The 25,970-nt window shown below is 48.2% G+C and overlaps 1 protein-coding gene across 1 annotated transcript in view; it reads left to right on the forward strand.

Moving 5' to 3' along the window:
• Nucleotides 1–25,970, forward strand: part of LOC144118440 (cytochrome P450 4V2-like) — a 68,744-nt gene that overhangs the window by 9,615 nt on the left and 33,159 nt on the right. Inside the window, exon 2 of the mRNA XM_077651379.1 lies at nucleotides 18,646–18,758. Within this exon, the coding sequence (XP_077507505.1) occupies nucleotides 18,646–18,758 (113 nt within the window). The remainder of the gene's footprint in view (nucleotides 1–18,645; nucleotides 18,759–25,970) is intronic.

Raw genomic sequence — 25,970 nt, forward strand, 5'->3', positions numbered from 1 at the left:
TAGCTGTGAGCCTTCCGAGCCTTTTTAGCTAAATCGCTACTTTTGGCCATAAGCTGTGACTGGGGCTGTAGACGATATTTTGCGAGCATGTATTAGTGACAAAGTGCATAATCCTAGTCGCTGTGAGCGCCCATGTCACTGCTTTCTTGTGTAGTGTGCCGTTTCGCTTTTTGTATAGCTTCACACGAACCAACTCTCAGCGCAATTTGCCTTTTTGAGCAGTCAACAACGTTTGCTAGCGGGAAATCCTGCCCCATTGTACCATTTCGGATACCGCTAATTACTTCATATCCATTATGCGCCACAGCCCGAGAACTGTTTTCAATGCTTCATTTCAATTCTGGGACCTCAGTCGACTGTCCATGTAAATAAGCAAGGTCTTCCCTATCGCCTGATAGGAGAAAGATATCAATAGCAGACATCAGCCACTGTAAGTGACGCGTTTCCGATTGCCCTAATAATTCAACGCGATAAGGTAAGATCTCATCCTGTCACTATGTTTTTTTTGTTATTTATCTAACGTAGGTCATAAAAAGTACTGATTAAAGTATATGCCCTATTATTTATACACTTTATGCATATATTGCTCATTTCCAAAGATATCTGTGGTGTTGGAAATTTACTTTAACAGCGTTTCACTAGTCACGACCTTACGTTCCAAGATTCCACATAGCAGACAGTGGTGCACATTTTCGCGTGCCCTATCATTATTTAGGAAAGCTAATCGCGGTGGCCTTTCCACCGCTGAAGCAATTGCAGTGCACCGAGTGACAAACAGTATCTTTTGTTTGGCTACGTTGGTTAATGTTTTTGTCCAATTCCCTTGACACCCCAGCCTTTTTTGTCACCCCCTTAGCGGGTCATTCAATGCTTGTACTCTGCACGAAATCAACTTAAAACGCTAAAGGCTTGTAGGAATTCATGTCATCTCTCTCTTTTCCTTTCCCCTACTTACCATCCTGCTTGCTCTAATTTCCCTAGCTTCAGCGTTACTTAGCAGGGAATGCACTCCCTGTCTGGTTTCTTCGGCAGTGCAGTCGGCATCCTATCTAAACGCGGTGCTGCGTGCATAGAGTTCTCCTTTCCGTCTCTTGGTCTCAGCTTTCATTTCATAGAGTGAATGTGAGAAACTGCATACCAGCCGAGTCTCTTAAATGTTTGAAGATTCCTCTCAACGTTTTGCAAACAGGCTGAACTGTCGTCTTTGTCGTATGACAACTTATTTTCGCCATCGCATGCGTTACTTCCGACTTTGCCTTCCGCGTTTTCGTATCATTCCGCAATGCTCTTGAGGCCTGCTTATCTTTTAATAGAATATCCTCCAAACACCATTAGCATTTTTTCTTGAAGAGTTATTTTGTCTTTATTTATTTTCTTTGTTCTTTTCACATTTCTGTTTAATATTCTTTCGTAGTCTGTTTTCGCTTTTTCTCTGCTTTTCTGTTTTCTTTCGACGCTGCCTATTGGATTGACACTGTGTCATATATATCTATGGCCCAGCAAGACCTGTTTTTTTCTTACCTCTCCAACGGCTTTTGATGAACTCAGAATTAGTCCCCTCCTGAACTACCACTATTATCTCGTCATACGACTTCGGTTTCTTTGTGTTGCAATAGTGCTTTTCTAAAACCCGTCATATGGCCTTCATATCCCCCTGCCATAGCCTAATGCGAGACTACAGTATGGTAAATTCGGAAATCTGGTAGCGGTGGATTTTCCCGCTTTGAGTACATTGCCAGGATAAGTTCTCTTTGCCCAATTATTATTATCGTCACCAGAACGGAGTTCATTCCTCCAGCTACCATTTTCGCGAAATTCGCCTTTTAATGTAATCTCACACAGAGTGAATGTTTAGATTTATGGTTTTATGGGGTTTAACGTCCCAAGGCGACTGAGGCTATAAGGGACTTCGTAGCGGGGAGCTCCGGACAATTTCGACCACCTGGAGCTATTTAGCGTGCACTGACATCGCACAGTACATCGGCCTCCAGCATTTCGCCTCCACCCAAATGCTGCCGCCGCGGTGGGGATCGAACCCGCGTCTTTCGGGTCAGCAGTCGAGCGCGATAACCTCTGAGCCACCGCGGCGACTGACAAAGTGGAAGTGTATGAGCGCAGTGAACGTCTCAAGAGCAGCATGGAAGGTGCAGAGTGTGGATGGAGTCACAGCGCAGTACAGCTTTCGTGTATCTGGGTGGACTGTTCCCATACCCTGTAGCCCAACTCTGTCGGGAGCCCTGAAGGCTTGCAAAGCGCGCTGTTTTGATTCCTGACGGCGTCATGATTGCGCGACAGGCTGTGACTGCGCTGAATGCACGCACTTGACGTCCTTTCGTCTTACCCCATCTCTTTCTTACATCTTTTCATTTTACAAAATTTCTACCTTTTGCCCCTGTGTCGGGGGGAAAAGATAAAATATACTTTTATGGTTAGCCTCACTTATTCTCTCTTCCTGTATTTCTCTCTTTCTTGGCATTCAATAGTAACCCTGTCAGACACGAATTATGTTTTAAAACTATCGATAAAAATATCAAAATTGGTGTGTGTGTGTGTGTGTGTGTGTGTGTGTGTGTGTGTGTGTGTGTGTGTGTGTGTGTGTGTGTGTGTGTGTGTGTGTGTGTGTGTGTGTGTGTGTGTGTGTGTGTGTGTGTGTGTGTGTGTGCGTGTGTGTGTGTGTGTGTGTGTATTTAGTGCCCTTGTTTCACTAAAGTAACATAAATGACTCAAACACTTTACAAATTCACGAACGCCGCACAATTCCACGCTCATGGAATTTCAGCCCTATAGCACAAAAAAAACAAACACCCATTTATGACCAGTCAACTATTTTCTTCATCATCCGAAGCAGTTTGCGCAATGAAAACTCGGCTACGGTGTCCTTTAGTAAAACATTCATTCCACAGCGTTAGAGAAGAAAAGCGATAGCACCAGACAGCACTTTGTAGTCGCACACCGCAAATCTTCACGAAGTCCATCTCTATGTCTTGTTTTTGGAAAGTGATGCTATCTTGTACACACGAAACGGCCCCACGATTCTGTCGGGCAGAGATTTCAGATCTACCCCGCTTCACTCACTTCGTGAAAACACCTCTAGATGGTTCGAAGAGAAGTTTGAAAATTCGCGCACACAATCGTAGACGCCGTGCACCGCAAGGTGCAATAGGCGCCAGCTAATCGTGCACGGGCCGGATCAGACGGCACTTTAGCTATCTATGTGCTAGGCTATCGAGTTGGCCGAAAACACGGGTACAAGTAAAGTACGGACTGTCATTATGGCCGATATGCTCTGACAGTACGGTTCCTCATTTTTTTGGCACAAGCGGTAGTTTCTTTTTCAATGCCAACGAATTATGAATCAGAAAACAGTCGAGACTTCTGGTCTCGACCAAAGCGTCCTTCCCCGCAGGCCTTTTATTATACTGTTCATCAAGTTTGCTTTCTTTGCCGTAGAGCTGAATAGAATAATTTGCAGTCTCTCTCGCTTTCCAGACTAAGTGTAAGCATGAAATACACTGCAGGAAAGACGTAGCACACTCTAGGATGGTTGATGGCTGGTGGTAGCCGCACAGTGGCATATGCCAGGGCTTTGGCTGGTGGAAGTGCCCTGCCTTCACCCGCTTCTGTTCTCCGAGCTAGGGAGCGCACGTAGTCTTGCTGACTCCTTCCGCGGCTTCAGCAGCCTCCACCTTGGCGCCCTTCCCCGCTTCTGACGCTTCAGGCGCCGCCGCGTCCAGCCGCTCGTACCTTTAGTGATGGTAGCTCGCTCAGCTTACATCGCTGCTTTCGCTGTTTGACGCGCCGTAGCGCTCTTCAACGGCCTTAGCAACGCGTTTGGCAGCCTTGGCCGCCCTCTCACGTTAGTGTGGGGCCACATAAAACTGGCATTGGAGACACAGTCGGGCCCTTCTATATCTGCTCACTTGCATTGCTATGAAGGCAGCACTATACTGGCCCCAAGCGATTGAAAGCGCAGAACGAACAGATGAATGGTGAGGAAGATGACGAATTACAACACACAGAGCGACAGGCTACCAATTACATCACACTTCATGAGAGGCTGCTCTTATGGCCGAGTGACCTAAGGCATCGGAAAACGAAGATGATCTGTTGGCGTCGGCACTGGCTCGAATCCTGCTGAGGTCTTAAGTAGTTTTCTCCTGGTTACCGCTCTGACAGAAAAGTTCGAAAGTTCTCAGATAAGTTCGGCTTCCTGTTCGCTTGAATTTTCCGGAAATGGGAGCTAAAAGCGTTCCGTGTTTAAAAACAGAGCTACCGAGGCGAGTACCCAATGAGTAGCGTACAGTTAAAACAGAGCTGAATATGAAGGTGGCAAGGAGTAGAGGCAGGTGCAGTGCAAGCTTACTTCACGCACGGCTGCGCAGACTACATCTCTCATACTGAGAACAAAGCCGCATCTCCGACAGTTTCCGTCAAGCTCGTGCTGACATGTTCGACATGTGGGCACGTGGTCGCGCGCCCATACTACGAACCGTATACACGCGAGCACACCAGCAGCTTGGAGCCGCACGATTGCCTAAAGACAGGGTGTCCACCTAATACGCGCCACTGAGCCTGGGTTAGAATTCCTGCGCTGTCAGAAAAATTCGCTGACTGAACAGAAGAAGAAAAGAATTGGCACAAGCGTCCTCATCTAAGTGGTCGACTTTCGTTGGCGTGAAATGCTTGAAAAAAAGATGCCGCTTGGTCTCCGAGATCGAGTGTCGATGGAATAAAACCAAGTCTGAGGTGCTGCCTGCTCCCGGCGAACACCGAAAGCCCTGAGGCTAAGTTAATGAAAGTGAAGCAGCATTACAAAGACTCAATGAGTTACAAAAAAAAGCGCTTCCTTGCCTGAGCAGGGCTCTTCTACACTGGTGTGATGCTACCTGACTCCCACCACCCGTATGTGTCTTTCAACTAAGGAGCAAGCTCACTCACCCCACTCGCCCTTGACTGATACCTTGAGGCCACTTAAAAATTTATCGCACTGCCGTTTCAAAAGGTGTGCTAATCAAGGTCCCGGGATCTTTTTTTTTCCTTCGACAATGAGGCTTCACCCCGCGTCCCGCATTTCGGCGAGTTGCGCGTACCGTACTGTTCAAGAAGTTTTCAGTATCTTGTGATTCCGCGCATAAACAGGCTGTGTTATCTCCTCTAGGAATTCGGATATAGTCTATGCATAATTGTTTCTCTAGAGAGGCACACCTTGACGAGGCTATGAAGCTTTTTTGAATTAGTTTGAAATAAAACTGAAAAAAGCAATACCTTTTACGCGCCAAAGTTACTCTTGGGGCGGCGCGCCACTGAGGAAGACTTCAGGGTTACGGTATCCGGACAGCCGTCTTAAGTGAAGTGCGACACGGAGGGATGAAAGCGTTTGTGCTAAGCTTTACCTGTGCGTGTTACACGTGACAGGGCATCGAAGGCTACATTTCCTGGAAATGTAGAGGATGAAGAGGTAGCGAACCCGCTGCTAAACGAAAAACATTCGTGGTCAGGAACCCCTGCCCGCATTTCAACGCAAGTGGTTCTTTTTTACCTTTTAGGCTGTAATTTATGAAATTACTGCTTTTGTTCAGCCGGGTGGTCTGTTCTGTTCTGCTTAAAACTGACAACGTGCTGCGGAAAGATGAAATTCTCTCCAGCATTATAGACCTTTTCACTGCGTCCAGCTTGATTGAGAGCTCGATCATGTTGGACGCATGCGCAGTAAACGCCTGTATGAAGTCCGCCAATCAGGACGCTGCTGGCACAGCCCAATGAAAATATGGCGGCGCCAAAAAGGCAAATGTGAAACGGTCTATATGCTCTCTTCTCAGAAGGTTAAATTGCGAGTGACGCAGGTATTTTAGTGTGAGATTGTGTGAACGTAGACAACAAAATTCCTGTTACGCACGAGAGAAGCCTAATTAGCAAGCGCTAGGAGCGCTGATGGAGCACGACTAGCTGCGAGAGAGGCGGCTGCCAATCGCGTCGTATTGTATTTACCCAAGTCCAGCTGTTCTAGTTGTTAACCACACATACACGAGGAATCAACAAAAAGTCGGGAGGAGGAGGGGGGGGGGGAATGTATCACTTGGTGGCTAATAAGCAGGATCTGGTTTTTCCGGGAACAGAAGGGAAAATTAAGAAAACGCGCGCGGATGAGCAGAGCCCGGCGAGCGCAATAATAACAGAAGGTAGGTTTCTTGACGTGACGCGTCCTTGCGGTGTGTTAGGCTGCGAACACGCTCACATTAATTAGAGGCTGCAATCAGAAACGTGGACTCAGTGCATTTATGTTTGAACGAATCATCCATGTGTGTCTGAATGTGTTCGCGTGCCGAAAAATTTATTTATAACCACCACCGGAGGACCAATTTTGCGAGTGATTACTAGCATGGCGTTCGAAATTCCTTAAACAAGCGGACACCGCGAGAGTCCTGCTGCTCAACGGTCGTTCGTCAAAACAAAGCCCTTGCCATTTTTCTCTGGTCGCAATCCTGTACTAGCGTCCAGTCTTTACTGTCAAACCCTGCACGGAGGGCACGATTGGCAGGTTGGGTTGCTAAATGAAAGGGTCTCATGGTTACAAAATCGCAGTGACCAATAAGGAAATTAAACTTTGCGACTAAATTGCTGGAGGTTTAGCATTTCAAAGCATGAAATATTGTGCGAAAGCAGGTTTTTTGCACGTGGGCACCACCGCCACGTACCTGGAAGCGCGATTGAGGCGCCCCTGACCTAAGCAGCCAGTGATGCGCCTTTCCTTTAATCCAAATCAACGGAGTCTCCAACGTTCTTAACGCCAACGCCAGTGAACCCATAGAACGCCGGCGGCCTATTGCTCCTGTGCCGCGTTTCTGCCAAAGTATTGTGAACGCAAACGCAAGCAGCGCACATATCTCTGTCACTACCACCACACGACTGAGGTGTCCGCCGACCCAGGGAGCGAGTTATGCGAGTTTTCTTTACTTTAGTGAGTTTTGCGCACAGATGGAAGTTGATGAAGACGGCGATGTGAAATGCACAGCGTGAGAGTGTGTTGCAGTTTAACTCGAGGGGTGATCGGCTGCGGCATTAGCATAGTGCTCTCTTGCAGTGACCAGCGAAACTGATCTGTTCGCGCCGCCGCGGGCTCGAAACCCCCCATTCGCGGCACTATTTTATTTCTTCAAGCATTTGAAAGACTTGAGATAGACATCGCCTTTTTTTTTCAGGATTGCTAGTGAACTAGAGCTTTCGCACTCAAATGAAAAAAAAAAGAGATACAGTGTCAAAAAAAGGAGCTGTCCAGGTGCACAGAAACCCATCGACATTCACGCAATACTTACAATGATTGCGAAAAACAATGATCATAGGCGGAATACACTAAGCGCTATATTGTTGACTTACTCGAGAGTTACGCGTGTTCTCACGGCACTTTCTGCGCACAGCCCCAATGAACTCACGCCTACTTCCTTCCAGGTATCAGCCTGGCCGTTTTTCATCGTGTACTCGACGATAAGCCACCTCCCCCCCCCTCTCTTTGTGATTCAGTTCTTTCCCCTGAATTTTTCCACGCTACTTCCAATAGCTGAGACGAGCTCGTGTTTGTTTTACTTCACGCGTCACCGAGTGTGTGACATCCACCTTCGTTGATGAAACAGTACGACTCAGAACGCAGAACGTTTTCCCCCAGGCAGTTCTCTTGAATGTTTCCCTTTCGTATGTGCGAAGGCAAACAATGGGTGTGCGTTAGCACGTCGCCTCACCAGCGTTCTACCCGGTAACTGCCTTCTCCGAAGCCTTCTGGACAAATCTTCCCCTTTTGCAATGCGTATGAGCTTGCGAAGACGTTCAGTAAAGAAACGTCGAACGGTGACGCGTCCGGCGAGTTGTCGTAGAAGCCCCGAAAGCGGAAAAAGAATAAGGATGTCGTCGTCACTTTCCAAGAACAATCGCTGTTCGTCCTGCTCTGTATTACGGAAATTAGCACATGTTCCGTGCATGCACGCGACAAAAAAAAAAAAGAGCCAGTACGCATACAATGAGATCTCGTAATGGCGAAATGACCTATTACAAGATAACGGATATAACGAGAGGAACGGAGTTACCTCCGATAAGCCCTGTAAACACTCGTGTAATTACCTACTTGTATTACAGAAGTACAATATCACAAAAGAAACTACTTTCCTTCCAAGCAGTAAATTAGCCAGCCGTTTCGTAAGCCGTAGCAGACGCCGTTGGAAAAGCACTCGTTCCCGTCAATATTTCCCTTCACTTCTGGTGCATGCTCAGTGGACATCAAATGTAATGTGCCAGTGTTTCCCATTTAAGTTGTAGACAATTTAATCCGAGTTAGACAGTTTAATCCAAGCTGGCCGTGCTCTTCTTTGTGCTAAGTGTTTTTCTCAGCTCAATATGTAAAGCAGCTGTCCTAGTTTTATAGCTGAAATTAACTAATAAGAGTCACTCTTCGCTAATATAGGCAAGTAAATCAATTTTATGGTTGTGGTACTGATTTAGGCTACTCGAAAGTGAACAATTCACTTGAAAATACGCTTGAAGAACCAATGTTGAATGGACAAAACACTAACAATGCAATGGCACCAGCGATTATTTTTCTTTTTTTTTTTACGCTTACCAGCCTTAGAACTGCGCCCTAGCTACGCGAAAGCATTTCAGCGGCTCCGCTGACCGAGATGTTCTCCCGCCTATTCCGGAAGGACCTGTACAAATTGCAGCCATGAGCCTCTCTTTGGGGCTAACAAGCGGAGAAACTTGAGGGGACGATCTATTGTGCAAGGGGGGGTTACCTTGCGTACGACGGCAAATGAATGCAGTCACGATGTTCCTTAAAGTAGTACCGGGAATTGCAGCCAACCGAAAAAGCCCCAGCACAGGGCAGCTGTGGCGTCTCCTGAACAGCAACCACATTAGAAAACACAATGCATTGATGGTCACTGTCGTTTGATACCGTGATGTTACGCGATGACGGACGTCGTGTTGATTTGTCCAGCCTTGTTTTATTTTTGTGATTATTTTCGACGCTGCTGAAGTACGCAAGAAAGAAAAAGTTTCTAAGCTTCTCCGAGGCTGACGGGGCAAGTTTTCTCGCATGAAGGAAGCTAAAAGAGTAAAAGGAGCTATAGAGGCGAGTTATCGATGCTAGAAAACAGTATTATACCCGCGTGACCACACAACACGCCTTCCAAGCGCCCAAACATTGGCCTCAATGGTTAAAAAAAAATGAGTGTCACCGATTCTTGCAGGTTCCTCGTTCTTACAGTTCTTGCAGTCTTTGACGCCTCACAAAACCGCACACTCAATCACAAATTGTGAAACAAGTGATAAGTAATAAATACAGGCGACAGTCTGGTGCCAAAAAGTGCAAAAGACTTCAAAGCTGCGACAATGCGTAATCTTGAAAGCATTCATAGCCAAGCGTGCTCATCTTACGCCCGGCACGATCCACTCTCATCAATATTAAATGCTTAGACTTTCGGTTATTTTGAGGTGAATGTCTTTAAAGATGTCGCTACCATTGCGCTATGCATGGTTGTCTGGGCCAAAAAAGTCATTTTACAAGGCGCTTCTTTTACAAAGAAGCGCCTAGGACGAAATTATTTATAAAAAAAAAGCGGTTCACACGGAGCGCATTGTTAGCCACTCCAAAGACCCTCCCACTTATTGTAACGCTCTTTTTTTGGCCAAGCTTTACTGGCAGAATTTAGGCGGGCCTGTCGTCACCTCCACGATGAATTTCTTGAACCCGAAGACGCACTAAGCGGCATAGTTAAATATAGCGTCAAGCCCAATAGTTTTCTCTTTTTTTTTGCGAATACCTGGAAAAGAAACATCACCGCCCATAAATGAATAGTAATGCGCCATAAAACGAATGGTATAACCTGCGCACTGAAGGAAGCATCTGGTATGTACGATACAAATTTTTATTCTCTACGACAGTATGGCGCCGTAGCGCGCACTGCTGTGTACAAGTCAGAAGTGTATTGTAAGCAAAGAGGAAGCCCAAAGAACTTCAGAATTATATGCATGCTTTTTTCAAAATTTTGCAACCATCCTCCACAGCAGCCTTATTTTGGCGTTATTTCCAAGCCGCTTTCAGACTGCATGGTGCAGCAAAGTGGTGACATGAGTATGTAAAAATTTGCATTCGAATACGTGGAAGTAATGGGACGTTTTACTGGTACCGAATGGCGTGGCAGTGCGGCCTTGAAAAAGCCATAGCAAGGCGCGCGCCAACGGTTTTTCTCATGTGTTCGACAACTCTTTCCTCACCGAGTCATGAGTGCTTGTGCTGCTGTAAGTACATCGGTTAACATAACAGTGTTCAGAAAATTGATTGTAACAATGACACTAACTGCCCGGAAACGAATCAAAACGGAGAGGTCACGAATGCTTGCCATATTTTTGTGTCAGGTCGACGCTTTCCTTTTTTTTTTCCCCCACCAATATGCTTGTTCCTGCTTCTACCCATGCTTTGGCGACTTTTTATTCGTCCACTCTAACATGAACAAAACGCTTCCTTTTTTTTTTTAATCGCTAGACTTGAAGCTCATCGTTGCCATGTAGCTGTTGACAACATCGATAAAGTTTGTTCCGGACAGCAATAAATCCATTTGCGGGCAGCATAAGCGCAGCTGTTCATGGCACAAGCGGCATATAACGAGCCGCTTCTAAGCTGTCCCTGCTACCCTGCTCAAATCGGCCGTTTCCACGCAACCTTCTTCGGGGCCGCATTTCGCCCCGGCAGCGGCGGCAGCGACCCGCGCTCTCTGGCGGCCGACGTCTCCCAGCACCGCGTGCGAGGGGCGCCTCCCGGCATTCACGGTCTCGCGCATCCGCACGCGCGGCTTCCTTCCGCCTCCCATTTCCACCTGGGTCGGCGGCAGCTTCCTTCCGCGTGCCCGAGAAGAGCTGCCGCATGCGTGAGGCCCGTCACGTCTCACCCCCTCCTCGTGTTTTCGCTTTCTCCCGCATGACCCTCCTCCGGGTGAGCGCGAGGTGAGTGGATCGTGGCAAAGTTTAGAACTGGGCGAGGTCTCCGCCTTCCGAGTGGCCACGAAGCGCTTCGCAAGCACATCCGGGCTTGCTGCTTCGACTCCTCGAACCGCATCCACTCGGCACAAAGCGCGCGCACAAAAACAACTGCACGTGGGGTAAAGGCGCACATGAGAGATACGCCGCTGTTCTGAATGACTCGATGACCGAGCGGTATATGTTGCTGGGCTTGTAGGTTCTTCGGAAAAACAAGAGCGGCAGCGCAAATCAAAAACAGGGACGATTAGAAGAAGTGCCCGTCCCACCTTCTTTGAGTGCTTTTCTTGCGTCTTGAATAAACAGCGCGAACAAAGACGAGCACAAAAGACAAGAAAGCGAACGACACGGCGCTGTGTCGTTCGCTTTCTTGTCTTTTGTGCTCGTCTTTGTTCGCGCTGTTTATTCAAGATGCTTAACCAACTAGCCCGCCAAAACGTGTTCTTGCGTCCCCATCGCCACCCTTCTTTTTGAAGATGAGATGACCCCGCTAATGCGGTATTGAGCACAAAATTACTGCTGCGCGTCACCGGAGCTAGAGTTCGACGTAAGCTTGGGGATCTGCAGTATCAGAATAAGACGCTGAATATTAAGCGAGCTGTTGGGCTAGTTGGTTCCGCATATTCTTCACACTGGAGTGCCAAAAGCTAAATGGGGCCAGAGTGAAGGACTTGACGCACACAGGACCTGCCCAATGTGTGACTGTCTTGATAAGCAGTGGTGCTAAGGAGAATATGCGCTTTAAAATAAGTGCTTCGTATTTCGCTGGGCGAATCTGCGCTTGCGCAGATGTGAAACCGCACCAAGCCTTCCAAGGCAATTCTGACTTGCTTATTATAGCTGACTGCGCATGCTCGTTCGACAAGCAGCGGTCGCAGCACGCAGCAGTAGCACAGCAAAATGCCTACGTGGGGAGTTTCTTATCGACGAACCAAACCCCGAAATCGAAACTATGGGAAATTTTTTTCGCCTGTTTGAAATGCGCCGTCAAACCAAAATGCGCCAATTTAAGTAGAACGCACAGTTCTAAACAGTGTGTTTTGAATAAAAGCAAAACGAGCCATGTACAAGGCCTCTTCCAATCAATACGAGCCATTTCCAGCGAGCCAATGGGAGGTTTACTAGGACTTCCCGTGTGTCAACGAGCCCTGCGCTGACCATTTTTGCCGAGTATACATGGTTCCGAGTGGCTAATGTGGTTTCTGTCTCCACACTTTTGTGATTGGGGAGAGCAGTTACGAAGAAATAGGCGATCGGTAACGCCCGAGGGATTCGATCGTGGCGCTGCCCGCGTGCACGAATAAGAAGGGGGTGCTTGTTCTCAGGACAAAAAATACTACTAAGACTGCCAGAAAGGTGCACGAAGTACAAAATAAACCCACTGAAGCTGCAAGCCGTGGATAACCTCTTCACGAAGAATTTTGCGCTAATAAAGAAGCAGCATGAGTCGCCGCAGTAATTTTGGAACCTCATGAGCAGGGAACATGATAACGAAGATTGGCGTGCTTAGTGACCCCTATTTCGCAAGCCGGGAGGATAAGAATCCCACTCTGTAGGTACAATTCAGGTTGCGTGAAGTGAACAAGACGCGCTGTGAGCAATGGAAGTGAAATACGCCCTCCACCTGCATTGTGTCCACAGTTTACCGCCAAGGTGTTGAAGGAAAAAGGGTGCCTTCCTGTCTTTATTTCTTTCTGTACGACGTGGAGAGTGCCTCAAATCAAATACTGAGGATAAAATTTTCCAACTGTGCTTCTTCACATGCTTCATCGTAGAGCCAAATTCAGTCTTTCGATGTGAATTATTAAAAAATACAGAGCCGATAACACTTGTCTATAGCGCTCGAGAGGAGCCGTGCGGGGGAAATAAGACGACATTCTAAAGCAGGTATTGACTTTCTCTGGTAATTCTTGCGCAAGAGAGCAGCCTAATAGACGCGTGAACCGCACAGGCATCAGCGCCTTCCCTTACAAAAATTTCTTTAGACAGTCTATAGACTGTCCATAGACATCTGTCTATAAAGTCTATAGACTCTATAGACAAACCCTCGAGAGCAGTCTATAGGCAATAGAAACCCTATAGACAGTCTATAGACAATCTAGATTTACGGCCATACACTTTTATTAGACTTTTGTCTATATAGAGTCTATAGACTATGAATGGACAAAAATAAATGTCTATAGGAAGGCAATAGAGGCTATAAGAAGTCTATAGACTGTCTATAGACCAGTTTTGTAAGGGTTAACGCTAGCAAAACAGTTGCGAGATTTCACTTCATTTGCTCCGCAGCACACCGCCCGGGCGCTCTAGACAAGTGTGATCGACTCTGTACGCAAATTTTTGCTGACTGAAATCGTCGTATCTCATTTTACTTCTATAAATGACATCTTGCAATATATCCCGAGAATTTCCAGCTGATAGAGGCGTATTAAACTTTAGCTTTTTTCCTCCCGATTCTTGTATAGAGCACGGCCGGCGCTCTGCTCCGGGCAAAGCTCGACGAATCTGCTGCAGAATGCCCGAGCAATATGCTTCAAGGCAGAAAGCGGCGTCACGGTGACCGAATCAGCTTCCGCCTCGGCCGCCGTGACAGCGGTGCAGCCCCACGCCCGCACTGACGCCTCGAACAATGTGCACCTTGAAGGGAATTTAATAAAACAGGTGTCTCAGTCAATCAACCATATAATCCCGTATTTTCGCCGCTTCTGTTGCACCTGTTACGTTATGTGAGCAAATAATTCTAATCTAACAAAAGCCTAGAAGAAGACCACGCCTTGCACGCTTATGCCGGTCGCATTTTTTTTTTCTTCTCATGCATCGCTGGTTGCGCGATGCACTGCTCGCAGGTGCCGCTAATACGGCATTGAGCTGAGCTAGTGAATGAATTTTTATTGTAGTTTGGTAGCCGAACACGCAGGTTCTGATACAGCGCTGCGTTCGTACCGCTTTCTTCCATCCTTGCTCAAGCGTTCAACTGACAAACTTCGCACTTACGGCTATTGCGACGCCTCTTGCGAAGCAACAAACAACGAAAACAGAAAAACTCGGGAACCACGAGTTCGGTCACGCAAAGTACCGACGGGTCAGCGTTAACAGGTCGTAGCTGTTAGCAGCTGTGCACCGTCATCCGCACGGACTTCAAGCGGGAGGCAGAACCGAACTGCAGCCGTGCGCGCCCGGAGCGGCGGCGGCTCGTGTGGTTGCGTAAAGAGGCGCGCGGGCGCGCTCAGGCGCATTTGAATGACCGCGCTGGGCGGCACAAAGCCCCGTTACCTGGTTCGGACTTGTCCGTGTCACGGTCGTCCGTGCAACCCAGCCGCCGCGCTGGGCGACGCACACGCGGTCGCGTAACACTACCCCGCGCTTGGCCTCAATCGGCCTCGATAGGAGAAAGGGAAGGCCGCCGCTGGCAGCTACGCGCCGGCACATCGGCCGCCGCCAACCGAGCGGACAACGCCACGCACTCGGGGCAAGGGAGGGGGCCGGAGAAAGTGAGAGGTCGATGATCGCTTTCCCTCCAACTGCACGACGACCTCCATTGACGCCTTGTCCCTCTATCAGATCACAGCAGGCGCTCTCATACATGGCGGGAACAGCTACGCAGTTAGCTTGCCGCGTAAAAGCGGAGGTTATGCGTAGTGCACAGTAGCATCGCAATAACGAATGAATAACGACTGCTACGAAAAACACTCTGAGCTCCTGCGTACACGTACCGAGGGTTTGCGTGCGCTACTCGATTTTAGTGCTGAAATTTTGCTAAGCCTACGGAAATTGCCGACTACCAACGATTGGCCGAGCACCGGCCATACACGGGTCAAGTGACCTGATCGGTAACTCAACCCTAGACTGACGTTGAGCCAATATTAATTCGGGACGCTGTTGGTTAAAGGCTGGCAAGAAAGGTTGGACCGACGACATCCGCTAACGATTTGCCGATCGTTATTTAAGGTTACTACACCTACTTCATGCCAATGTCGGCCCGACCAATAAGGTCCGTGAAAATATATTCCCGATTATATCGGCTCATACAAAATTACATGCGCTTCGAACAAAATAATATAGATGTGCAGAATATGTGTAAAACAGAGAGCAAGATTGATTCGTAGTAGCGCAGTAGTGGGCGCCAAGCACATACGTGCTTTACTTTTATAGCTAAAGTTGCCATTGAAACCGTTGTGTTTACGTTTTAAGGCTTAGCAGCGCTTGTCGCAGAAATGCGCAATAAAGCTATGATGTTTTTTTATCTAAACACCACTACTTTTGCTAAAAATGCGAGCAGTATGTAGCACACTTCGTATACAACGCTCTCCTTTCCGGCTCCGGAGCGTCTCGCCTGTCTAGACTGTAGCGCGCCCGCTTCCAAATCCCAAAGGTCGTGAGTTCCAATCGCGGCGAGTGCGTGTTTTTTTTTCCTTTCTGGTAATTTGGTTCACTCGTACATCCTTAAAAAAACATATTGGACGGAACAACGGCCGGACACCGCACTTTAGGCGCACCTTTTCTTTTCAGCGTTGTAATATTTTTTAACCTTGGCTGTAGTTTGGCAATACGATGAACCAACATCTGTAAGGTCGGCCTTAAATGTTGGCCAACGTGCCAAAGTTGGGCCATAGTTTGTGGTCCTGAATATTTCCTGGACAATTTCCCTATGTTGCTAAGTACAGTCCTCTAAAATGTCAGGGTCCCGATACGCCCGACGGGATATGTCCCCAGCAGCGCAACGAATATCCTTTCTTATTCCTGAGAACCTAGACGCTTTATGCAGCGGGAAGGCTACGTCTTTCTTGTCACGCGCAGCTTTGCTCTCTGACTAAGGCATCCTGGACCGGTAGATGCCACACCGCAGAGCTCGGCCACTGTTCCTGTCAGACGCAGATACGTATAGCGACCTGACAACTTTTGGAAACTACTGTGCACTCCAACAAACCGCACTAATAATTCTCAGTTTGCAGCGGCAGCCAATAGAGGTTGCAATCCCCCCTCCCCTTTTATACCCGAGTGAGAACTTTTTCATTAAAGAATCAAATCGAACCCGCGTTATTCTGCGCATAAAATAAATAAAAATGCTTTGTGCATAAGGGACCACTCCCCAGCCACCCTCTCCAAGAGTTGCCGGCAAGTCCACCCTTGCCCCCGACAGGTGACCGAATGCTGCTATCCCCAAGAAGTGAGCGGCGAAGATAAATTTAATTATATAATGGGTTAAATTTGTAGTTTTCGCGTCTCCATTTGAGCGTGGCGACGACCTAATTTCTCTTCATAGAATTTGGACGACCTGTGGAAGTCGGAAAGTTCCGAAGCAGGCCACACACTATTAGCCCCACTTTACGTGACATAGGGGAGCGGCTCACTGGTTGCTGACCTCCTAGTTAGTTTTCGTTGCAAGATTTTCCAAATACAGTCCAGCCCGGCTATATCCAACCTATATATTTCGAGTTATTGGCTATATCGAACACAGATCCCGTGTAAAAGTATAGGAAAGCCTCTCTATACTATATCGAACTCCGATTTCACCGGTCATTCTCAATAATATCGAACGGCGCGCCGCGCCCCTGCAAGTGGCGCTTCTCCTAATGGCACTCTTCGTTCACTTTTTCACGCGGGTAGAGGGGGCGACGGCCTTGGGCACCTGCTGGCAGCGCTAGCGCTGTGAAACCGTGTGACGAGGTGAACGTAGAGTGCGCTTGAGGGCGCACATTTCTGTCATGCGGAGAAGCCAACCTAGATAAAGCCTAGAGGCAGCCTTAGCCTTGCGTGCTTCGCTGCCGAAGGCGTTGCGGAAATCAGCTATACCTTATTTAATGCGCTATCGTTATATTTATAGTGTCTTGGTAACAGGATTAGACCTCGTACGATAGGCTGTGGCTAGCTCCAAAACGCTGTGTGCTGAGGCTTCGATGCGAAGCAGGTGAAGCCTAGCAACGTCTAGAGAGCGGTGCGCTGCCAGCACGCGCCGGCGCGCGGCACGTCGCTGCAACAACTGCGTCACTAGACTGGGCGCAATCTATTCCTACTTCTAGACCACAGATAAGCTTATCTATGGCCAGTGTCATATGTCAAATTACAGATATAACGAACTATTTCACGATCCCCTTCGGGTTCGAATATCCGGGTTCGAGTGCTGAGATCAGCAAAAATAGATATTTTTAGACTATGCGATAACAGCATCGAAAGACACGTCGAGAATGGCCGTACCTGGCCAGGCATCAAACTAAATGTGCGAAATCAGCTCTAATGAGCAGGCTTGATATCGTATTCAAACTGAAACATGCCGGGAAAGTGGACTTGCGCGCAGACATGATTCTGGGCAAGCTTCCTTATTAGCAGCCGTGCCTAGGCGCTGCCCAGAACGCAGATGCTCGAGTCAAACTTGTATGCGTTCTTAGCAAGTCGGTCTTTGCCAGTTTAGTAGCCGCGCGTGATAGTGTCATACGTCAGTTTTAATTCGAGCTCTTAAGTTCATAAATCCCAAGCCTTATTAGAAAGCAAATAGTAATCGCCAATAAGCGAAGTGCAGACTTCATATGAAAACTACTAAAAAAAAAATCCGTCGTTTCATGAGCGCGAAGAAGTTAACTCTTCTATCAAAGTAGAGATCATGGGGTCGTAAAAATGGCTGATGCTGATTGCTGTCGCACAGATTGAAAGAGAATGTTTCATGTGGGCGTCTCGAGAGAGAAACAGAACTATTTTACCACCTCAAATTCGAGCCTGCTTAGTTGCACGCGCGTTTCAAGGGGAGCGTCTAGTGTCAGAGGCAGAGATGGGAAACTTGCGTCTTAAATTCCCTAGATGTGGAGGAAGGAAGGGGAGGTGCCACACAGCTAACTGCATTGAAAGGTTAGAGAGGTAGGTATGGCAGGGAAGTGGCCAGCTGCAAAATGAGCGGGCGCTGCTCTCTTCGCAAAACGTAATCGGCGAACAAAGTTTGCGCGAGCGTCATTCCTCTTTGAAAAAGGAGAAATCTTGAGAGGTTTAAGAAGCTGCGGTCGTCAGATAATCACCTGGCAGCAAGCACAACCGAAATTTGAAATAAACCCACTACATCACAGCACGCCCGCTGGCACCTAGTGTAAAAACTACTTCACTTGTACCACCCAACACGTTGCAAGCGAGGGGTTGTGTCAGTTTATTGTAACCTGGGTTAGTTTATAAATTTATGAAGAATAAACCAAATCATCTAGATATATCATTGCATGCGCCACTAGTTCTCGTCTTGCTTTTATTCTCCTGCACTGCCTAAAAGCATAAATGTGTAGTTTAGACGGCAAAAAGTGAAGAAAACATCGTTGCCCGGGCTTTCCTTCCCGGTACTGCCTTTTCTTCTGCTTTTACAAGTATATAGGTGGCACTCTGACAACATATAATTAGAAGCCTTACTTAATTAATTACGTTGAGACTTCCTTGAATCCTCGAAATGTTCATTAATCAAGGCAAACGCCAATAACAAACACTGCTCTTTTAACTTAGATAAGCCGCCTTGCAATACGGAAAGCAATTATAAATACAAAACAAAGACGTTTGAGTGCTGCTAAACCTCCGGCTGATGCTTAGAGCCGTAGTGAAAGTGGCGATGAAATTACCAAGGCTCACAGGAACTATATGGTGTTCCTCTTTCTGCGGCAGGGCTGTTCAGCCTGCTCGTGGGCCTGACGTACTTCTTCGAGCGGGAGCGGGTGTTCAAGACCTACCTGGGGTTCCAGCCTGTCGTCGTGCTCTTCAAGCCTGAAGCAGTTGAGGTGAGTCGATCCGCCGTCCTCGCTTAGCGGTTACCGAATGCGTTTATGCTATAGTCGCGTGCCTTGACAGTAAACAGTTCGCCACCTCTCACATAGAGCTGGGGAAGGAGCGCGGCAAATTAACGCCCGATTCGCAAGGCTATCTGAGCTAATTAGCGTGTGAAGTACACGAAGGAACCAAAGCGCCATATTTAAAGGCACTCACGCTGCGGCTGCGCACATCACGAGCGTTTGTTACATTCAGTGAAGCAGCATAGTGCACTCGCAGGACCGACACGAATGAGAAGACGAAAATCTATCTCGAAATGGAAAACATCCATCTAACGTTCATCTCGAAAGGGCCAACACGACCAAGAGAAGTAAAATAGTGGTTGCTTCATTTCCAATGTGACAGGCATCCTTACGAGCACATTCCTTTTCTGTGACAGGTGTCCTTACGTGCGTATTCCTTTTCTGTCAATTCCAAATGCACGGATATAAATTACAAAGAGGCAAAGATCTCTCCGAGCTTGCGACCTTAAGACCGATCTTCTTGGGCCCGGATACGTGCATGGATCTAAACAGCCTCGCAAGAGCCACGCGAGACGGTAGAGAGCTCGATAAGCGCCGTAGCAAAGTCGGTCCGCATAGCAGGGAAATAGGGCAGTGCACCGCGTGCCAGGGGTACTGCGATGGCCAGATAAGGCGTGGAGGGTCGGCGGCGGAGCTGGCCTGCTTCGCTGTCCGCGCACGACCTTACACGGCCATGACCCCAAATGAGTAGGCATTACAGCGCGTTGCGGGAAGGAAGAAAAACAGATAACCGATTATCCAAGCAGTTACAACGCGGAAGGCTTGAATAGCGCGTTGACTCCCCGCTTGGACAATATCGACTTAATCAACGCGCGTGTTATGTGTTAATTGCTCTACATCAAGTACTGCTAAGCACTTACGCAGATGAGAATGAAAGAGGCCTGCTGCCCCGGCCCAAAATAATGTGTCAAGGTCATCACGCGTTGTATAACTGGGTGACGACGGAGGAACGTTCACTTACAAGGCAGTGAAGCGTCGCTACCTGCAACGATGGACTACTACGTATCCAGAATACACGTAGATGATGCGGTTATGCCGTCTATGTGCGTGCGTGTCCGGAGTGGGGAGGGGGGGGGCAGTGAAATTCCTCAGGACACTTGTGCGGCAACCAACGTGCACAGTGGCCGGTGGTTCCAGACTACACTTGTGGGGGTGAAAATTAGGCTTGGGTTTCATAATGTGAGCTAATGAAATTAGGCGATGGTTTGCGCAGAAAGCACATATACGTCAAGGTCTCCAGCCGCGCGTCCTGGAGACTTTTATCCCCGACTGTACGTGAAGATTTCTCTGGTCACTGGGCTTGACAAAAAGAAGAGAGAGGGTCGTAGTGTCCCAGTCAAAACTATGCGCACATTGAGTAACAGTTATAATTGCTTATTTATTCGTTTATTAATTAATGACTCAGAACTGAACAGCTCTTATTTTTTACAGTGTTAGCTAACATTTTGCGAGAAATATGGTAGTAGGAAGTAAATACAATTATGTTCAGACAATCCTTCCATATTCTATGGAAATACGAGGCACAAATGACCGAAATGAAAGCACCGTTTCGATTAGAGTACCAACCTCACGAAAATGATCGACGTGGGTTATGCTTAGTACGGCCTTGGATTAAGCTGGAATGCGCGTGAAATGGCGGCCAACATCGCCGTCATCGTGAGTCAGGGTAAGTTCGCTGCAGTGCACAGGTCTTCCTTTCGCAGTGCTGTCCGATTTCCCGTGCTTTGCTCCAGTCGCGGTTTCCGTGTCCAAGCAAACTTCTTCGCCTCATCCCACTCCGTCAGCGTCTGGAGCTACCGACTACATTTCTCTTTCCTTGGTATCTATTCTGACACTCTAAACAGTTACAGGTTACACGTCGAGCGCATTGCATATCCTAGCCTAGTTTTTTTTCCTCTCCTAATTTTAGATTGAGTTCCTAGCTGTAACAATGGCGCAATTTTCGAAATAAGGTAAGGCAATAAGCTTTGCGCCGAGATCTTAAAGGTGCCCTGACATGATCTCGACTGTCATATTCTAGTGCAACAGATCCGTCATGATCTATGTGTGTGGCCTTTTGTGAGCAATGAGTCAAATTTAAGAGCTCTGAGTGGACCCAATGATTTACAAATCCTTTTAAAAAATTGCTGTTCGCAGTAGCTCACTGCCGTTTAGTGCGGAGACACATAACCACGCGTTCCTAACCGCCCCTACTCAGACGACGTCAGTGGGCCATCTAGGTGAGCTTCCTCATTCGGCGTGCCCTGGGGGCGTGGGCGGGATGTGGCTATAGATGGGTCGCGGAGAGGTGCAGTCCCTTCCTCTTTCTTTTTTTTCTCTGGTGCGTCATCGTGTATGACTTGAGGGGGCGAGGAGGATCATCATTTTTAATCTGCGATATCTTTGGTGCCAGTGAAGAGATGAGTGCTGATATTTTTTAACTTTAAATGAATTTTACCTTGGAAACACTTCTGTGGGCCTTTAAAACTTTAGATATTTGTATTGGCCCATTTGTAGCCTCTGTTCTCTGCAATATTTTTTATCTCATATTGACGATTCCCTGACGAATACCTTTGACAGAACGAATGTTTTAGAAGTGTTTAGATATGTAGATGATTTTTAATTCTTTTAAATAAGCAGAACGAACGGGAGTACAGTGGTATGATGTTAGATTTAGATGATTTTAAACGACTTTGTAAAGGTTTTACCTTTATGCATCAGGTCCCTATTGCGAACACATTGCAGTTTTTGGACTTAAAATGTTCCCCTCGGGTGTTCACGTCTGTTCGATGTTCTACCCCGTGGTAGGAAAGGATCTATTGCCTTATGAGTCTGCCCACTTTAAAACTGTGAAGAGCGGCATTGCTGCCGTTCGTCTTAAGTCTGCGCTCATGAAGTCTTGCCAGCACAAAATGAACGAACCAATTGTACAGATTGGAAAAGGCGAGCTACCACTGTGCGATCCGGACGGCGGTGAGTGAAACAGGTTCGCTCCGGGAAATCAATGGAAAAGCGCGCAAAAGGGCACATAACAATGGTAAGAAATCTGCGGTGCAACCTTACACGCACAAGATCGCGCACAACCTGAAAAATGTGGCCAACAAGAACGCAGTACCTATGGTGTTCTTGCCACCTATGAAGCTAGGCCAGCTCTGCTCCCGCACGGCAAAGAAGAGAGGCAGGCAATGTGGTTGTGCCAGAAAGCATGGAAAGCCCTTTGTAAGATGCTCGAAAGGAATAGCGTACTAAGTACCACTAACTTGTGGTGAGGCCTACAAAGACCAGACAGGACGCTGCATAAATGAATGTGCAGGGGAGCACGAGCGTTCGTTAGGGGATCAGGACAATAGCACAAATCTGACTGAGCATTACGAAATGTGCAAGTGCCGTCCACGTCTCTATGAGATAAAGATTCCTGGTAGGGGCAGGAACGCCGCAGCACGCGAAAATATGGAGGTTTTTCTTTTAAACAACAAGCACGAGCGCGTTAGTGACACTTTAGAACCGTTATACAGAAGTGAATAAGCATTTCTGAGTTCTGCAATGTTTTTTTTTTGTTTGCCCAGACCTATCGCGAAAGCATCTTAGGCACATGCGTCGATTTTAATTTGCGCTCGTTTTGTGTATGTGCCTTTCTTTGTGTCGTGTTTTTAGCACGGTTTCTTATGGCTTTACAAGACGGTAACCAACTATCCCGATAAATCTTGTTAATGAAGCTAATAGAAGCTCGCTTAACTTTTCTTTTTGCAATGCGGTGACGAGGAATGTAATGGAAGTAAACGTTATTCAAGGCCCCTTTATTGAAAGAAGTGTGAAATTAGTTCCCGTAGATATTACACTCGCTCCTTGAAGACGGTTACGAAGAATTAGTACTACGTACTAAGTAGGCTAGTTCAATAGAATATATTAGGCTTTATGGGTTCAGACTCTTCACAGCAATTCAATCCCCCAGTTTAGGAGGAAGTAGTGTTTTTTTTCTTTAATAACTGCTTTAAGAAAACGTGAAGAGCATATGAACAGCAGCTGCAATTCCCATTTGATCACTAGCGGTCTTTTACACTGACAGGGTAGATTCCAAGAGAAGAGCAAAGCAGTCGACGGTGACAGATGCACGTGGAGTTATGACGTTACGAGGTTTACCAGGCGTTACCCGCCGCGGTGGCTCAGTGGTTAGGGCGCTCGACTGTTGAGCCGGAGTTCCCGGGTTCGAACCCGACCGCGGCGGCTGCGTTTTTATGGAGGAAAAACGCTAAGGCGCCCGTGTGCTGTGCGATGTCAGTGCACGTTAAAGATCCCCAGGTGGTCGAAATTATTCCGGAGCCCTCCACTACGGCACCTCTCTCTTCCTTTCTTCTTTCACTCCCTCCCTTATCACTTCCCTTACGGCGCGGTTCAGGTGTCCAACGATATATGAGACAGATACTGCGCCATTTCCTTTCCCCGAAAACCAATTATTATTATTATTACGAGGTTTGCCGGTGTAGGGTGGCCGCAGCTGGCACAGGACAGGCGCAATTGAACATCGGTGTGATACATAGCTCACGGAAAATGGTGGGCGCGGAGAGTGAAATTTTAGAAAGGTCACGTGGGCTTTCCGAGAAGGAAATCCCAGCAGCTCGTAGCGGAAGTGGCTTTGCACACTCAAGAGCATCTTCGGTTGTCAATTAACCGAGTAATACATGAGTAGTTCTACAGAAAAGAAACACTGGGTGTAGAGCACACAAGAATTTTGGACTCGCGCATAATTGAGAGCTGACTGCAGCAGCGAAGGCCGGCGTATATGCGTAACACCAACGCCCGTTTATCCGTTCGAGGCCCACCGAAATTGAGCAACTTTCGGCGCTTGCGCCGACGTCTTCAAAATGCGGGAGGGGAAAGCAAATTAAAAAAAAAATAAAGCAGAGATACCCCCTATACACTAAAACGCTCGCTCGCGCAAATGTATGCGGGGAAGAGAGCGTGGAAGCTTCGCAATCGCACGTGTCGGCGCCAATGTGGGTCAGCCTGGAAACACATTTGCCAAACAGGTGATAGCCATCGCCGCCTCCGCCGCCGCGCGGAAGGTATCTCTCGGGCAAAACGGCGCGCTTCGTGCGAATTGAGACGCCCGTGTGTGTACGCCAGCAGCAATAAGCGATGCAATCGGCAGATTTTTTGCTAGATTGCGTTTCGACATTCTCACAAAGCGGCCCCCTTCGTAGAGATAAAGAGGAAAGAAATAGACGCTCCTGCATGACGGAATGCGGCTTCTTTGCGGCGTTTAGTCACCATTAGGCTCGCTTGGCGCACAACAGAGGAGGCCGAAAAGTACTGCCACTGCTACCAGGAGCCCTGAGGGCTCACCGCCACAGAGCGAGTCCTTCCTGCAAAAAAGGCACAGGACCTCGGTAATCCACATGTCTTCTTAACTTAATGCAGAGATGAGCCATCGCGTACGCGGAGGGTTCTAATGTTGCTGGAAAATTCCTGTTAACAGACGTGCCTGAAACAGGGCGGGCGAAAGCGTTAATTATCCTGTTGCGGGGCCATTAGTGACGTTAGAGATAAATCCCGGCTATATCAACACCAGATAAAGGGCTCTTCATACAGATATGTGTGCATATGGTGCACACACATAACCTGTCGTAATCGCCTTTTCTTTTGTGCATGTGTGACCTCAAAGCGCGCACGTAAACACCGACGCTGCGTGTTACACGGTAACCATGCCAGCGTCCTGATTTATTTTTTTTACGCGTGCGCTCGCACGCCTGGCAACGACAATAGCGTTTGCTCGTAGTTCTGTCAGTAAAGTTGACTGCCCTTGCATATATGGCATCTATCCTGCAGCCTTTAAACAATACTGTGGCGACCCTGCGGAGGATCGCGCTAGCAGCGTGGCGCAGCGCAATGGCATGGATAAAAAAAGAAGGATATTGTCTGAAACGCTGCGTAATAGCGAATAATCGGGGATCAATGCCACCTTTATAAATATTTATTCACATATAAACAAAGAACTCATCGACATCGCCGCAGTTCCCCGAGCCAGCTTTGCTGGCATCTGTGCCCAGACCACCGCTTTGCGGGCGTTAATGAAATAGTCTCCCGTGAGGGATCACTTGCAGCATCTTCCCTGCCACGAACACTGCGGAAGAGAGCGCAGGAGCAGACAAAACAGCAATGTAAATTTCGCGATCACGGCATCACAATGGCGAGTTTTGTCAGCATTTTATCTTGCCCAACCGCTGTGAGTGCAGGGCTGCTTGGTGGTGCAAAAATTAACCCTGCATTGTCAACTGCAGCTTGACTTACTAATAGCCGACGAAGCATCATCGCCTCAAACGGTGCCCGAAACAAAGCCTGGGAATCCATAAGGAGGCCCGTTCGCTGTACCACCGGCTTAGATGCCGAAAATAATGTCGCAATCGATTCCGGTTAATTTCACATTTCTATTCTGCGTCATAAACTACCGTCAGGAGTGCTCGCACTTGAAGTTATCACTTTATCGCGGGGAATCGCGCACCTGAAAGCTCTCTTGCTTCAAAGCCGCATTCCGATTATCTCGTAACCTGCCCGCCCCAGCCTTAATTGCACCCCATCAGTGTTACTGCACCGACCCTGTATTACTCAAGCCATGCAGGCTGGTTACGTAACGAAGCACTCCCGCCGCACCCGTCGGATGGCGACGCAACAGAGAAGATAACAGCGATAGGCGACTAAGCAACGAGCAAAGGCATCGTCCGCACGCAGGTAAATAAGATCACGGCTCGCGGCGTCCTGAGCGCATTCGCCCTCCGCGTTACGCGAGCCGACGCGTCCGTAAACACCCGAGCGGGCACGCGTGAAGAAACCGGCCGAGGAACGCGGGGGGCGAGAGTGATCGCGCGAACGGCGCGCGGAGCGGACACAGCGGCGATCGCCGACTTCCAGGTCAGCAGTCCTCGCAAGACCCCCTCTGGCGCGGTGGGAGCAACGGAACAAATGCACACAAGCTTAGGAAGGGCAACGCAGGGAAAGCCTTTTGGGAGGGGGGGGGGGGGGGTGGAGCGGGCGCCGCCGGCGCTGCGGCGGCCACGTCGTCCTTGACTTTGTTTGGCGAGCAGCGAACACACAGCGAACAAAAGGCAGGGGTCGGCCCGGGCTCGCGGCGCTGGTAACGGGAACGCCGTTCAACGGCTGGCCGAA

This window comes from Amblyomma americanum, chromosome 1, assembly GCF_052857255.1.
Source record: "Amblyomma americanum isolate KBUSLIRL-KWMA chromosome 1, ASM5285725v1, whole genome shotgun sequence".
Classification (NCBI taxonomy): Eukaryota; Metazoa; Arthropoda; class Arachnida; order Ixodida; family Ixodidae; genus Amblyomma; species Amblyomma americanum.